Below are 15,460 nucleotides of genomic sequence, written 5' to 3' on the forward strand. Positions count from 1 at the left end.
AAACTTCGGTTTTCAAATTTTTGCATTAAAGGTACGCGTTTATCTTAATTCTTCCTTTTTTAAGTTTGACGGCCTTGTAATTCCTACATCCTACAATTGTCAACTGATATTTCCCATGAAAGCAAGTAGGTTTTTATTTTTACATTGCTTAGTTCGTTTGTTATTTACAATTTTGCGACGATTTTGTGGGCAAATTTAGCAATTTTCAATTTAAAAGTGTACATTTAAAAAAAAAATCTATAAATTAAAAATGAAAGGCAAAATGTGAACCCATAAAAATAGACTTCATCGCAAAACCTCTATACAGCCGCCATCTTGAAATTAATCACTTTAAAAAAATGTTTGTTTAATAAAACTCCATTATTTCCACAAAAAGCCCATTTAAGAGTCGTAAAATTACCAATTACTTAAAGTCTTTATAAAAACTGTTTGTTTTTTTATATAATGTGACATTTCATAGCTCTGTTTATAAGCTAACCAAACTTTAAAAATACAAGATTATAAACTCACCAACATAAATTAGTTCAGCAAATAACCTAGGTCATAACTTAACTAAGGTTTAAAGATTATGCCTCAATCAAGCTTGCAAAATAAGTTTATTAAATAATCTAGCTTAAAATATAACCACGCCTTAAAAAAAATCGGTTTATTATGTAAACAAGGTCATAAAAATAATAAGTTAAAAAAATAACCAAAGTTACAAAAAAAACCTTGGTTAAAAAAAAGCTAAGATTATAAAATTATACAGGCTAAACAATAAACCATTATATAATAAAAGTTATAAAATAATACATAACCAAGGTCAAAAAATGGCCAAGGTTTTAGAATATTATAGGCTATTATATAACTTTGATTGTGAAGTAACCAGTAACCCAAGCTAATAAATAACCGAGGTTTCAATATAAATAATAGCACAAAAAACAAAGTTACAAATTGTTAGGTTTTTATTAAACATAGGTAAGAAGATATCCCAAGATAAAAAATAACCCAGATTAAAAAATAACAAAGATTAGAAAAAAATAACCAAAGTCATAAAAAATACAGGCTGATGGAATCAGTCTTAAGATAGACAAGTTGTGTTAAAGAAACACTCAGGTTATAATTACATGAAACAAACATCCCAGGCTATAAAATTACCAACGTTATAAGAAAATAAGTGTTAAAATGTAAATGTTATTTAATAACTAAGGTTACGAAACAACACAGGAGTGGCTTATGAAATAAACCACGTTATCAAACTACTCAGTTCATAAATGACTTAACTTATAAATGAACCCAAGTTATAAAATAACCTAGGTTATAAAATTAAGCATATACAAAATAACCCAGGTTATGAAACAATCCAGTTTATAAAATTACTTAGGTTTTAAAATAACCTAGGTTATTAACTAATAAAGGTTACTAAGTAGCCAATGCTAAAAAATAACCTAACTAATATAATAATCTACAATGATGGTTTTAAAAGTTGACAAACTAGGTCGGAAATTAATTCAGTTATATGCGGGTGTGAAACTACGAGTATGTATTTTCAACACCTCTGATGAGCATTTGATTAAGCTTAATTTGCTCCTCTATAAAAAAAACCTAATGTGTTCTATTTCCTTAACATTGTCTGAGGCCTCAATCATAACACAAACAAAATCAATGTTGTTCATCACAACGAAAAGGTATTTGATACGATATAGTATCTAAACTTTCATCAAAGTTTGATCGATATTCAATAAAAGTCTGGAGGAATTTTCATTTTAACATTCCTTGACAGTTGAAATTATTTCCTTGGATGAATAACAATACCACCGCGGAGACTTTATATTTCGAAAATTAACAAAATATTTTAAATGCTTTGCTGGAAAAACGAAGATTTATACCTTCAAAAACGTTATCCAGTCTTTGCTTCAATTGAAAATCCAAGAACCCTCAAACAAATCCTACTTAAGTCTAGTATTCCAATTGTGAGTGAAAGTTAAGGCACGATTTTTGAAAAATAAAATATGAAATGGCACGCAAATTCATATCTCGAGAACAGAGTCTTCGATTCACGTCTGGTTAAGGATAATCTACTTGATAAATGGTCCTGCGAAGGAGGGCAATATGTTGAGAGAAAGGACTATCGTAATCTTGTGGAATCATACGTTAGATTGGATATCATTATATATATTTTTATTTTCTTTCACCTCAAAACTATAATTTTATTTAACTCTTTCACAAGTTTCAAATTTTACACAACTTTCTTATGTCGAATAAATTATTCTATATTTTGTTTTAGAAGTTTTAAATTTGTAGATTATTTGATAAATTCCAAACAAAAATGGTTTTAAAATTTGACGAAACTCATAAGAATTCAAAATTACAGCCATGGAGCACAGCTGGTGGTCCATCATGTATGGAGCCTTCAGTTCCTAGAGGAGGTTCCTCACTTCAGGTACGTTGGCTAAAAGTTAAGAAAAATGGAATTATGATTGTGTAACGTGATTGTTGTTTTTAGTCAACTCGGCCACATCCATGGCGACCGACTCTTGCCTACGATATGGTCGAGGTCAATCCAGTAGCAGAGCAACCGATAACAAATCAACTAGTGAAACCGTGTTTCACGCCAGCTGGAATGTCAACAGAGCCGCTGACATTTCCCAACTTGGTTACAGGGTTTGAAAGGAATCCACAGCATGCTGCAAGGGCAGCTCTTTATACGCGCTACACTCCTGGAGAATGGACCAACAACTGCTTGGCTAAATATGCGGAATCAAATGCAAACAGGTGATAATAATTCATGAAAGCCAGGTTATGTTATTAAAGCACCTTTTTCGGTTTCAAGAAATCAATCGGAGAGATTGCGAAATGAAGCAATACGCATTATGCGTGAAACTGATGAAAAGACTGCTCAAGGGCAGCGAGATGCTGGCAGACGTTTGGGCGAGAGACTAACCGATGTGACGTTTTGGAAAAATGAGCTGAACACTGAGTTGGAGAAGGTCGTTTTTGAGACCAATTCCTTGGCAAACTACAAGAGTATAATAACGAAAGCCATTCAAGACCTTGAGACTCCTCTGCATATTGCCCAAGAGTGTCTTTACCATCGAGAAGGACGTCAGGAAATTGAAAAAGTGCATGACCATGTTGAGAAAAGTCTTTTGATGGAAGTTTCCAATTTACGAGCGTGCCAGGAGAAGCTTAGAAACTTGTACGACATGGTCATGAACCAACTTCAGGAACTACGTGGGGCCCAATATTTGCTTGAGGATGATGTTGCGCACAAAGAGTCAACCTTAGGAATCGATTCGGTATGTCATCAGTTGAACAATTACAGCAGGGGAATCAGCTATTATGGAGGCGTTGAGAAATACGATCCAACTATAAGTACTCAGGAATCATGGTCCCAATGTAGCAGTCAAAGGGTTAATAAGTAGGATATCTCTATTTCGATATATATGTTTATTTTTTTGCCATTTTAAATGTCACTTCGAACAATTTTAGATCTCAAACTGAACGCGCAAAGTCAACTCAACTTCGCAGTGACATAGAAACCATAATCAATCAAACTGCCAATAACGTTTGGGACTGTTGGGGCAATTCAAATAACGCCTTAGATCGTCGATCACAAGAGATGTCTGAGGCCAAGAGCAAAGTACAGCTTCATTTGTTTAAAGTTCAACAGGAGTTATTTGATTTGGAAAAACACATTGCACTTTTACAAAAAGCTATCCAGGATAAGTCGCATCCATTGAAAGTGGCTCAAACACGTCTCGAAGCTCGTACCCATCGTGAGGGAGTTGAACTTTGCAAGTATGATTGGTAAAACATTTTCTCCAAAAAAATACGTGCTTATCGATTAATTTCAGAGATTTTGCTCAAATGCGTTTGGTTCAAGAAGTCCATGATCTACAGGATATTGTTTCGAATTTGCATAGAAAACTGCAAGAAGCTGAATCTCAGCATCAGCAGCTTTTGAAAACTCGTGTTAGTTTGGAAGCTGATCTGAGGAGAAAAGTCAATGCACTTTTCATTGATCGGGAGAAATGCATGGGCATGAGGCGATCATTTCCGGTGGACAATTTAATTAAGTATTAGAAACTGATGAAAGTTTTGGTTTTGTTCACGTTTTTGTAGAAGTTATTAATTGTTTTATGTAAAACATTAATTCAAATTAAATAAAATACAAGTAATTAACTCATTTGACATGGTCTGTTTATTTACGACGTCACACAACGTTTCACAAATGTCTGCTAACTGAAAAAGGTTTCACCATTGAAAAACTTGCAAATGAAGAATTTATGAGTGCAATGACTTTAACAATACTGTCAAAATCAGCAACAGCCATTTTGATCAATGTCACTGTTGTTTTGTGGCTCTTTGGAAAATTATAAATGGGTATCCAACAAACATGTCAAAACATTTTTATTTTCATCGCAAATGGCTTTCATAGTCAGTTTTATTTTCCCTTTTTCCATCTTTGCAATGTTTTGGGGGACAGTGTGACACTTAATGGCTTTGGAGCTCAAGTTGCTGAGAAATATTGTCATTCTTTCTACCATAATGCAAATTTTGTAATTAAAAAATTGAAACGATCTGTCAAGCAACAAGCTGTATGGCCATCGAACCACAAAAACACTGCAAAATGTTTTTTTTCCAGAGTTACGCTTTTCTGGAAGCATATTGGTAAAATATTTCAAATACTAGAATTTTTAACTTAAGTGCTCAAACAACGCCCTGCTGATTCTGAAATGTCGGATGAATTCTTCTTCAGTGTAGGAATTCACAGCTTTCTCAAGATTTTTTTACTGCAATTTCTTTTACACTACTTTTGGGCATCGCCTCGTCTATTGCTCTGAAAGCAAAACTTCAAACACCACTGTCAAAATACTTTCAAAAGACATTACGGTTTTAGAAAAAAATTAAGTTTCACAAGAATGATGGTGTCACACTGACAAAGTAAAACAAAAACGTTGTTTACTTCGCAGCATGCTGTCCTCTCTCAAATAGAATTTTCCCCTCCTTTAAAAAATTTGACAGGTCTACACTTCGTGTTACTAAAATAAGACCTGCATATAATAGGGTAATTTATTTTGGTGGTTTGAAGTTGGCTGTGTTGGCATTTAGGACCTGTCAAACTCAGATGTCATCTTTGTATTTAAAACCTATAGTACTATTATCGTATGTTTTTACCTTACCTTGATTCTACGTAAAACGTACATATAAAGTTATTGAAATCGGTCCGATTTGTAGAATTGAAAATTTTGACATTTCTCTACGTTTCAAGGTAGAATCGAAATAAAAGATTTTTGGAGAGATGTCTATGTGTGCGTGTGTACGTACGTTCGTAAGTCTATACGTCCTTACGTACGCGACGTTTTCTCGTCGTCCATAGCTCAAGAACTAGTTTAGATATCGACTTCAAACAAAATTTGATATACAGATATGCAGAAATGACTCTGAAAAAATAATTGGGTTGGTGTTTTTTTTACCATAGCAATTTAAAAAAAAGGTGAAATTTTGAATTTTGGTTAACCCTAAATATCTCACGAGCCAATAACGCTAGAGACTTGAACAAAATTGTATGTTATAAAAAAAAGTTCTTTTTAGAAATAAAAAAAAACTGAATAAAACAAATATTTCTCACCTCAAAAATTGTATAAATAAAAAATGATTTTATCTCCAAAACAATTTTGTGCAACGAGGAATAACGTTTTTAACATCTGTTAAATTTTTGAGGAAAATCGAATTGACTTTTTTTTTATAAAAAATAAAAACCTAAAAAAACATTACTCATAGTTGGTAAAAATGGATTTAAGAATAAAAAATCTTTTCAAAAATTAATAGTTGGCTTTAAACTTATTTTACCTCAGAGATTGTTTTCGACATTCAGTTAATTTTTTATAAAAATCCAACAGACCGTTTTTTTCATTAAAAAAAATTAAATTACAAAAAAAAGTACTCAAATTTGGTAAAAATTGATGTTCGGCTCTCAATATCTCGTGAATCATAGAAGATATTGACTTCAAATTAATTTAATTCATCCAATTTGTATTTGTTTATATAAGAAATTAAAACTTTTAAGAAATACTATTAAAATTGGTTAAAAATAGTTTTCGACTGAAAATCTCTTTAACAAAAATAGATTTCGAAATCAAACTATTTCATTATATGCAAAATATTGTTGGTCATTTTTCAATTATTAAGAATAATTCAACTGACAACTTTTCTTTACAAAACACGAAGTTATCAGCGTGGGTCGCATCCCAGCCTCTTTTTTTTGTATACATATTTTAGAGCAGTGCTTTAACTGTCAACCGAAAAATGTGTTTCTTTTATGCCTCTGAACGTTCATAGCTTTAAATTTGTGTTTCTTTGCATGTTCTAAAAGTGTAATGAGCTTGTTCAGAGCGCGCTCTATAAGGTCTGAATCAAATAAAGGCTTGGTTAAACAGAACCCGGTCCAGTTGGACTGACGTAGCAGAACGTGGAGGGCAGAGGTGCCAGCTAATTGTCCTCCCGGAAGTCGTTCTCAACGACCCAAGTCATTCTGTGTGATTACACAATTTCCTCTTGCCATTTAAAGCACTATTCACATGGGCGCGACCAATGAATTAACGAATATTCGTCGATTTTGACATTTCTTTCACATGAGAGTTTTTAATTCGTCGCGAATGAAGTTTGACAAGGAGCCACAGCCAAACACAATTCTTAATCGAAACCAAAACAAGAATGATTTTTTAGGTTAAGTACACGCGATTATTTTATTCGTTGCGAGTGTGGATAATGTGGAACGCGAATAAAGTTTGACAGTTCGTATCAACTATAATTTGTTTTCTTAAAATTATTAATATATGTTATTGAAAAGTAAAAGTATGCATCATAAATCAAATAGAAACTATATTGCTATCGTTTTGTTAAGAATTCGTGTGGAAATATGTCTCCAAACGTATATAAACTCACATTTTGTAATTCATTCGTCGTTCGTTGGTCGCACTCATGTGAATACTACTTAACTATCTCAGTCTATCTCATACATTTTTGTATGTCTATTTCTCCCTTAAAAATTGAAAATATTAAAATACCATTTTCTGTCACATTTTTCTTAATTTATTTTGTAAAAAGCTTTTTTATGTTGATCAGTATTTAGATATTCATGTATTTCTATTAACAAAATATGAATATAATTAATACGTCAAATAGGCTCAAGTGCATGTTGTCTAAATGGACGTCTTAGTCGGGTATGGCCAGATTAAGAGAGAAACAAAAGAACTTGTGTCAATTTTATTAAATAACAGACGAAGCTACTACAATAAATACGAGCATGTTCGTTTTCTCTATATAATTTTTATCCCATTTCCTATAATGTGAATTTTTGAAGACGTTGGTATTTTTAATCCTATCTATCATATCATTACTTTGCATCCACTTTGTCTGCAAATTACGAAGGGCAGATACATCCACCATTACCCTCAATTTCTATAAAAAAATAAATTAAATGCTTGCTTGATTTTTATTAGTTTTTCTACCAGCAAAGTGAATAATGTCAAATAGTGTCAGCAAAGTGCTCAGCTTCAAAAATAATCCTGAGCGTTCAGAACACACTTTGTATAGAAAATGTTCAGAGAATTCTCGATATGATCAGGGGAGTCATTCCGTTTTCAGTCGTTTTCAGTATAAGATCGTTCAGTATATTTCAAATACTCTTACACTATGACTGAAATGTCAAAATAAACTCAACGAATATAATGTTTGTTCAATAACTTGAAAATGTTATTAAACTTCGTTTTTGTCTTTTAGAAAATTTGAAAAAAATGTATTTTCAACTCACCGATGATAAAACTATAGTATCAAAATGTTTGTTTCATGTGTGATATTTTTATTTATTTATTATGTGCCACTGCGGAATGAAGCTTTTAAAGAAGAGAAAACGAAGGTGGTGGGTAAGTCCTTTGTACCAAGAAAGACCTACGAAAGGTTTCTTTGAAACAACTTCGTGAAAATACGTACGCAAATACCTTTCGTTATTTTGACGGTAATGGAATTTGGGGTTGTTTTGTAAGAAAATAATCAGTAGTAATAAATAAAAAAATACATATCATTTATTTCTCAAAAACAATTCTTTATTAGGTGTACATACATAACTAGACACGAAAAACAATATCATTCTTTATCATACATTCTTATTTCTCACTTTGGCACTTTTTGGAAAAAGAAAGGTTGACAGAGATGCAAAATTGGAAAGAAACATACAGACAACAATATCTAGAAAATGGTTAACAGTTTTATAAATGGTAAGAATTGGATTTTTTCGTTTTCATATACAAGTCCATTGCGGCTATCAAACAAAATTGTCTTGTAAGTTGAACACTGCGCAGTTTTAAAATTAAGTACTCAAAGTTGTGTTATTTTGGGGTCAGTGACAACATACTTTAATTATTTAACTTCAAATGCATTTTTCTACAGTACTTACTATCGAATCCAATTTATTTTTCAAATTTCAGTAAGTTATATACAAATTAAAAATAAGTCAATATACTGAACGAACCCAATAATACAAAATACAAGCATTGACATACTATACATGGACTGCTAGTAGCCAACTTCACGATGGTTCCACTTTTAACGGACAAAACACTAGCGCAAAGAGGGCTATGCGGAAAAATTGTGTAACATTTAATACTCACATCCACTGCTGTCGTTTTTGCTACTATAGTAGTATGTTACTATTTTCAGAGTCAACTGCTACTCTACCCACGGACGAAAACTACTCCCCAAAATAAAACGGAAAAGACATTTGTATATAATGCCCCAATAATAGTGCAACAGCAGAAAGAAAATTTTCAGATATAAGCCTTATAAAAGATAAAAAAAGAAATTCACTCAGGGTAGAAACGGTAAATGCCCTACTAACTGCTAAGGAACTCCTTAAAAACAATTTCACAGAAAAATGGGAGCCATCGAAAACTTTAATCGAGAATAACAAATCATTGTATAAGGCGCCAGTTATAGCTATCATTGGTTTTCATCATTGAAAACAAACATTAGAATTTTTTTGGTAGGTCGTTTATAGCTATCCTTAAACATTTCTGTCATTGAACAAATTTCCCGATTGAAATCCACCGACAAAATTTTACTGAGAGAAATCTATCAATGGAATTGTGTGAAATTGGAACACAAATCAGTGGAACGATTCGTTTCACCTTTGAACATAAAGTATCAGCTGTTCAGGAAAATGAATTTCCGTCAGTTGTAGAGAAAAATAAATGCGCAATTACACTTTTTTCTCAAAAAACAAATTCTTTGTGTGATTTTCGATGGATGATTATATAATTTTCATTTCTAATCAAAGGGAAACACCGTCTTGATCGATTTCAATGGTAGCTATAATTGACCCCTTAATGATTGTAACTGAAAATATGAAACATCGAATTTACAATAATGACTTTAATTTATTCTTGAATATTTAAATATGTATGTTGATGTAAAATATAATTTCAATTGTCAATTTCTTACTTAATAAAAAAAGTTATGAATTTAAATTATTTATTTCAACTATATTATTTTAAAATGTTGGCCTTTAAGCAGTGAAAGCAAAAATTGGTACGACATTATATCCTTCTATTTGTCTGTTTTCGGAACATTAACCTTCACAATAGGCCAATTAACTTCGAATTTGGACATTTTTATTTTCAGTTTTTAATTTTGTTCATGGGCCAAGCATGTGTTTGTTATTTTTTGTTTTACTCCTCAATTTAAGAAAATGCTCCCCAAAATGATAGAAAAATACTACTCTTGAAATTTTCAAAACGACAGCACTGCTCACAGCAAAAAAAACATGGCATCGTTTGTCTTCAACAAATTATACTAGATGTCAGTACTTTCTATGTCAGAAAAAGCTTATCTCAACTAAATACAAACAGATGTCGCTAAATATTTCATAACTTTTTTTGCCACTGTGCCTGAAAGGGCTAGTGTAGCTAATTTGAAGTGGAACCATTTTTATTCAAATTTTGTATGGAAAATTCACACCACTAGCAGTCCATGTATAGTATGTCAATGAATACAAGAAATAATTCAATGTACTGAACGAACTCAATGGCTTGTTTTCATATAGTGCTGTGAACAGACCCACAGATATGTTAAAATGAAGCGCGGTTAATAGCGGAAAATAGAAAATTATTCAACAATGGCGACAGCGATCGCTGCAGCAACAACTTTCCATTGTGGCGCTATGTACTATTTTCGTATATTTCAATTTTGATAGTGAAACAAGCGGCCGCTACAGTGACTCCATTGTGCTGGGGCAGTTACGTGAAGTGAGATTGTCGTCAAAACGCTATCGTCTAAAGGCCCAACTATAATAGGCATAAGCAAACATAAGCTTATGTCAAAAACCCAACGAAAATTCACTTAAGTTTGCGAAATTACTGCATAGCCATAATGCAATTTTGTTCACGTATCTACATGTCAGATTTTACTTATGCGGCGAGCGACTGGGATCGCTCTTGCTTAAGTGTGCTTAAGCTAACGAAACTGAGAAAAATTGAACGAAACGGAGCTAGACTCCATTATGTTCACTCGTATTGAGATTCTTTGTATTCGCACGTTTACTTATGCGCGCATATGCTAGCTTATGCCTATTAAAGTTGGGCCTTAACGATTATCGTTTTACGGAATATCCCCCAAGATTTTCTTAAGAACTTTTCCTAGTCCTAATAAAAATTGCATTGTAGTTGAAGCTTAATACCTCATGAACAACCGCCCGAAATCTACCTTACCGATATAAATTTTGACAGATGACGTTGGCCCAATGACGTTTCTCTCTTTTCTGTGTTGCAACGCCATTGGCCATTTATTCATCGAAAAATTCTTAACTCTGGATGGGTAAGTTTTTGTGGCGGCATAATTTCATTTAAAAAAAAAGTAGTTTTTAATTATTTAAAACAACAAATTTATTATAAAAATTAACCATATAAATACACATAATAAGCATTTCTTAAAAAATAGTTCCCAAGTCTTTTGTGTCACTTACAAAACGGTACTAACATCAGCAGACCCTTTGTCTTGCATAGGTATTTCAATATTTGCACTGAAACAAAAATTAAAATTCTTTAAATTGAAAAGAACTTTAATGAAAAATAGGAACATTAACTAATGACTTATTGTTAAATAAACAAATAGCAGACTTTGCAAATTAATTAAAGATTCAAATTCATATGTTTCTAACGTGGTTTTGTATAATCAAAAATTCCAACAAAAAACTACTAGAAGCCGAAATCTTATCATTAGCACTTAACTATCATCTTCAAAGGCATGTTAAGCGCTGCTGCTTTAGCTTTATTTTTTGTAAATGACGTCTTTCATGTCAGCAAAATAAAATTAATAATAAATATTCCACACCTGCAAGCTTCTTACTGCCAAGAATGTATTTTTAAACATTTTTTCAAGTTCAATTGCATATTTTTCTTTTGCAGAATCAAAAATGCGTTTGGCAATATTTGTGTTAATTTTCTGTACGTTCCATTATGGTTCTGGCGTCGATCCAAAAAACTTCAAAACATGCGACGAGAGCAGTTTTTGTAGGTAAGTTCGTCTCACTAGGCCGACATATTTTGTTCTTCTTGAATTTGTTACTAATTTCTTGTTTCAGACGTTGTCGTAAAGTCCAGCCTGGAAGCTCAAAGTTCGCTCTCCTTCCTGGAACACTGAACACATACTCTGACTCGATAACAGTCGATCTAATCAACAAAGAGAACAACCATCCGTTCATTCTTAAGTTGGAAGCTCTTGAGGTAGGTTCTTGAAAACCCGTATTTGTGTGTGCAAGGAATTTAAATATTTATATTTTTGTTTGTAGGGCGACACTTTCCATGTCCTCATCGATGAGAAGAACCCTCTACAACCTCGTTACAAAGTAACTGATGCTCTTAAAGGAATCCCAAAAAGTGGAACGTAAGTACAATGAGTTTGCCTTAAATCCTCTTGATTTTCAATTAATAAACATATTCATTTAGTATCAAGGTTCAAGAGCTAAATACAAATGAGTTGGGCGTGACAACTGGCATCAACAAGGCTATCATCCATGCTGATCCCTTTAAAATCGATTTCTATCAAAACGATGTCCTCTCAGTGTCTGTCAATGCCAAGGGATTGATGCACTTTGAACATTTGAGGCGAAGAACTCCACCTCCAGCTGTAGCAGGTGAAAATGAGGTCGATGGTGAAGTCCCAGAAGTGCCCAAAACAATTGAAGATGAAGATCCCGGATCATGGGAGGAGAATTTCAAATCTCATCATGACTCAAAGCCACGTGGCCCTGAAGCTATTGCATTGGATTTCTCCTTCCCCGAGGCTGATGTTCTCTTTGGAATTCCCGAGCATGCTGATTCGTTTGTTTTGAAATCCACTCATGGAACAGATCCCTATAGGCTCTATAATTTAGATGTTTTTGAATATGTGCTCGACAGTAAGATGGCTTTGTATGGATCGGTTCCAGTCATCTATGGTCATGGGTAAGATTGTTGCATCTCATTAAGAACCAAATTTTAAGTTGTCCTTTTCTTTTTTAAGACCTCAACGTACTGCTGGTGTTTATTGGCAAAATGCAGCTGAAACCTGGGTTGATATTTTGACGACTGAAAAGAATGTTGTCTCGTCTATTGTGAACTTTGTTTCGGGTAAGTTCAAACTTCCCATTTCATACGTTTCCCTTTTTCTTAATACATTACATTGTTTTTTTTTTTTTTAGGATCTCGTAAATCAGATCCACCAACAGCACATTTCATGTCGGAAAGTGGAATTGTTGATGCCTACATTTTACTTGGACCCACTCCTCTGGATGCTTTCAAACAATACACCGACTTGACCGGCCCTGCCAACCTGCCACAGCTCTTCACTCTGGGTTACCATCAGTGTCGGTGGAACTACAATGACGACAAGGATGTCCAAACTGTTTCGGCCAAATTCGATGAGTATGACATTCCCATGGACACTATGTGGTTGGACATCGAGTACACTGATGGCAAGAAATACTTCACCTGGGACGCCTTTAAATTTCCAAACCCTCTCGCCATGATCCAGAACCTTACAGATCTAGGACGACATTTGACTATCATTATCGATCCTCATATTAAGCGGGACAGTGGGTACTTCTTCCATAACTACTGCACAGACAATGGTTACTACACGAAGACCATCGATGGCAAGGACTACGAGGGTTGGTGTTGGCCAGGATCGGCTAGCTATCCGGATTTCTTTAACCCAGTGGTGCGAGAGTACTACGCCGATCAGTATTTGTTGAGCAACTTTAAGACAACCACCTCGGATGTTATGTTCTGGAATGACATGAATGAACCGTCAGTCTTCAATGGCCCCGAAGTGACTATGTTAAAGGACTTAGTCCATTATGGTAACTGGGAGCATCGGGATGTGCACAATTTGTACGGACACATGCAGTTGATGGGAACGTTTGAGGGAATGATTAAGCGAGATCCTACTCAGAGACCTTTTATTCTTACTCGTGCTCATTTTGCTGGATCCCAGAGGTATGCAGTCATTTGGACTGGTGATAATCTGGCTGATTGGGGTCATTTGCAGCACTCGATCAAGATGTGTTTGAGTGAGGCTGTCGCTGGTTTTTCATTCTGTGGAGCTGATATTGGAGGCTTCTTTGGAAATCCCGAAACTGATTTGCTCGAACGTTGGTACCAAACTGGAGCATTCCTTCCATTCTTCAGAGGTCATGCTCACATCGACACCAAGCGCCGCGAACCATGGTTATTCTCGGAGAAGACACGTTTGATAATTCGTGATGCAATTCGTAAACGTTATAGCTATCTGCCATTTTGGTACACAATGTTCTACGAACATGAAAGGTACGGCCATCCAGTAATGAGGCCTCTGCTTGCCCATTATCCCAAGGATAAGGATGCCTTTTTGGTGGACTCGGAGTTCTTGTTGCACAATCATCTCTTGGTGCGTCCAGTTATGGAGAAAGGAGTGAGCAAAGTTGATGTTTATTTCCCAGCCAAGGATGAACAGAAGAACGGAGATGTTTGGTTTGATGTTGACAACTTCCAGAAACACGATAAAGTTGGCCATGAAACAATTGCAGTAGATGATAAAAAGGTAAGAGAGTTGGATGGTTTATAAAAATGAATGACAATTTAAATGTTTTTTTTTTTACAGACTCCCGTATTCCAACGTGGCGGTTCGATTATTCCTAAGAAGGAACGTATTCGTCGTGCAGCTACACTCATGAAAGAAGACCCATACACTTTGGTGGTTTGCCTTGACAAAGCTGGCACAGCTAAGGGAACTTTGTACATTGACGATGAGAAGTCCTACGAATACCGTAATGGAAAATACATCTACACTCATTTTGAATTCAGTGACAACGCATTGAAGAACATCTTCGAAACAAAACCCAATTACACTACAAAATCATGGCTAGAACGTGTTGTCATTGCTGGTCTTGAAAAGACTCCCAAGTCAGCTACACTCTATCATGATGGTAAAACAGAGGAATTGGATATTTTGCCACACGAGAAGGCAATTGCTGTTCGTAAGCCAGGCATTAATATGGCTAAGAAGTTTGTGATTAAACTTAATTATTAAAAATGCAGCAAGCAGCAATTAAGAAGTTTTTAATTAAGTATTAGAAAGATTGATATCATTTTTAAGCTTAGAAAGACACCACCTTTTTTTTTAAAAAAATTAGTAATTTCCGATTTAGTAGACATCATGAAAATAAGCTTAAATATAACCCATAGACTTTTTATTTTTTTTAATATGCAATTTTAAACGGAGACACAAAAAATATAAATTGCAAATAAATAAAAATATTTGTCGTAATTTTTTTTGGAGTTTCAATTTAAATTAAAAAAAGATAAATCCTGATCCTTGTTAAGACCTCGCATCAGATCAAAGAAATAAAATTCATCTTTTTGAAACATTTTTGGAAGTTTTGTAGCTTCATATCTTTTCTCTGTGCGAACTGGAACCAAACCAACAGAAAATGGATTTAATGAAAATAATTGCACATACGCCACAGGGAACCACCGCTAATTTAAGTTGTGTGTGGATAATAGCTTTATATTTGTTAAATAACTCATAGTTAACCTAATGCTTCAATCAATTCGATAACAATAATTCGGCAGCTCAAGCGTATCATCGTGTGAAAAATTGAAATCGAATCAAAATATTTTCGGAAATTTTCAGATGGCAATTTATAGGCAATTAGATACGACCTTAAAAAATTGTTTTGATTGTCACCTTTAAAAAGCATTAATTGATTAAAATGACTACACAATAAATAAACAATTCACAAGACAATTACAAATATTACTGAACACTGGGGGCCTAAGGTTTCAAAAGGGACAAATTTTGAGTACTTTTTGTTTTAATAGAAATGTGGATCTTTTAGTTTATAGCTTCTCTCAGAATATTTCTTTCCTCCCAAAAATCATCTGTTTTTTTCCTAATTTCAATT

The 15,460-nt window shown here is 33.9% G+C and overlaps 2 protein-coding genes across 4 annotated transcripts; both read left to right on the forward strand.

The window, feature by feature from the left end:
* The first annotated feature begins 1,769 nt into the window (after positions 1-1,769).
* LOC129948314 (tektin-3) lies at positions 1,770-4,168 on the forward strand. Of its 3 annotated transcripts, none has more exons than XM_056059265.1 (6): positions 1,770-1,952; positions 2,354-2,422; positions 2,486-2,754; positions 2,813-3,400; positions 3,472-3,780; positions 3,837-4,168. In XM_056059265.1, exons 1-6 carry the CDS (start codon positions 1,839-1,841, stop codon positions 4,063-4,065), a joined length of 1,578 nt encoding a protein of 525 aa, XP_055915240.1. In that variant the 5' UTR covers positions 1,770-1,838; the 3' UTR covers positions 4,066-4,168. The 3 variants fall into 3 exon arrangements, with proteins under 3 accessions (XP_055915240.1, XP_055915239.1, XP_055915241.1); XM_056059264.1 differs by lacking the exon at positions 1,770-1,952 and adding an exon at positions 1,959-2,132; XM_056059266.1 differs by lacking the exon at positions 1,770-1,952 and having other exon boundaries at positions 2,205-2,422.
* Positions 4,169-10,731: 6,563 nt separating this feature from the next.
* On the forward strand, positions 10,732-14,824 carry LOC129945334 (neutral alpha-glucosidase AB-like). Its single transcript, XM_056055008.1, has 8 exons — positions 10,732-10,854; positions 11,445-11,553; positions 11,621-11,762; positions 11,828-11,922; positions 11,985-12,482; positions 12,541-12,647; positions 12,719-14,097; positions 14,158-14,824. Exons 1-8 carry the CDS (start codon positions 10,851-10,853, stop codon positions 14,584-14,586), a joined length of 2,763 nt encoding a protein of 920 aa, XP_055910983.1. The 5' UTR covers positions 10,732-10,850; the 3' UTR covers positions 14,587-14,824.
* Positions 14,825-15,460: the final 636 nt, after the last annotated feature.

The sequence above is a fragment of the Eupeodes corollae genome, chromosome 2 (assembly GCF_945859685.1).
Source record: "Eupeodes corollae chromosome 2, idEupCoro1.1, whole genome shotgun sequence".
Taxonomy (NCBI): Eukaryota; Metazoa; Arthropoda; class Insecta; order Diptera; family Syrphidae; genus Eupeodes; species Eupeodes corollae.

What these genes read in the sequence shown, in the direction of transcription:
- LOC129948314 (XM_056059264.1), top strand. Translation starts at nt 1,992, where the DNA reads ATGAAATGGCACGCAAATTCATATCTCGAGAACAGAGTCTTCGATTCA. An exon ending in GAGGAGGTTCCTCACTTCAG is followed by an intron (nt 2,423 to 2,485) that starts GTACGTTGGCTA and finishes TGTTGTTTTTAG; the next exon opens with TCAACTCGGCCACATCCATG. An exon ending in AGCAGTCAAAGGGTTAATAA is followed by an intron (nt 3,401 to 3,471) that starts GTAGGATATCTC and finishes GAACAATTTTAG; the next exon opens with ATCTCAAACTGAACGCGCAA.
- LOC129945334 (XM_056055008.1), top strand. An exon ending in TTAAGTTGGAAGCTCTTGAG is followed by an intron (nt 11,763 to 11,827) that starts GTAGGTTCTTGA and finishes TTTTGTTTGTAG; the next exon opens with GGCGACACTTTCCATGTCCT. An exon ending in TTGCAGTAGATGATAAAAAG is followed by an intron (nt 14,098 to 14,157) that starts GTAAGAGAGTTG and finishes TTTTTTTTACAG; the next exon opens with ACTCCCGTATTCCAACGTGG.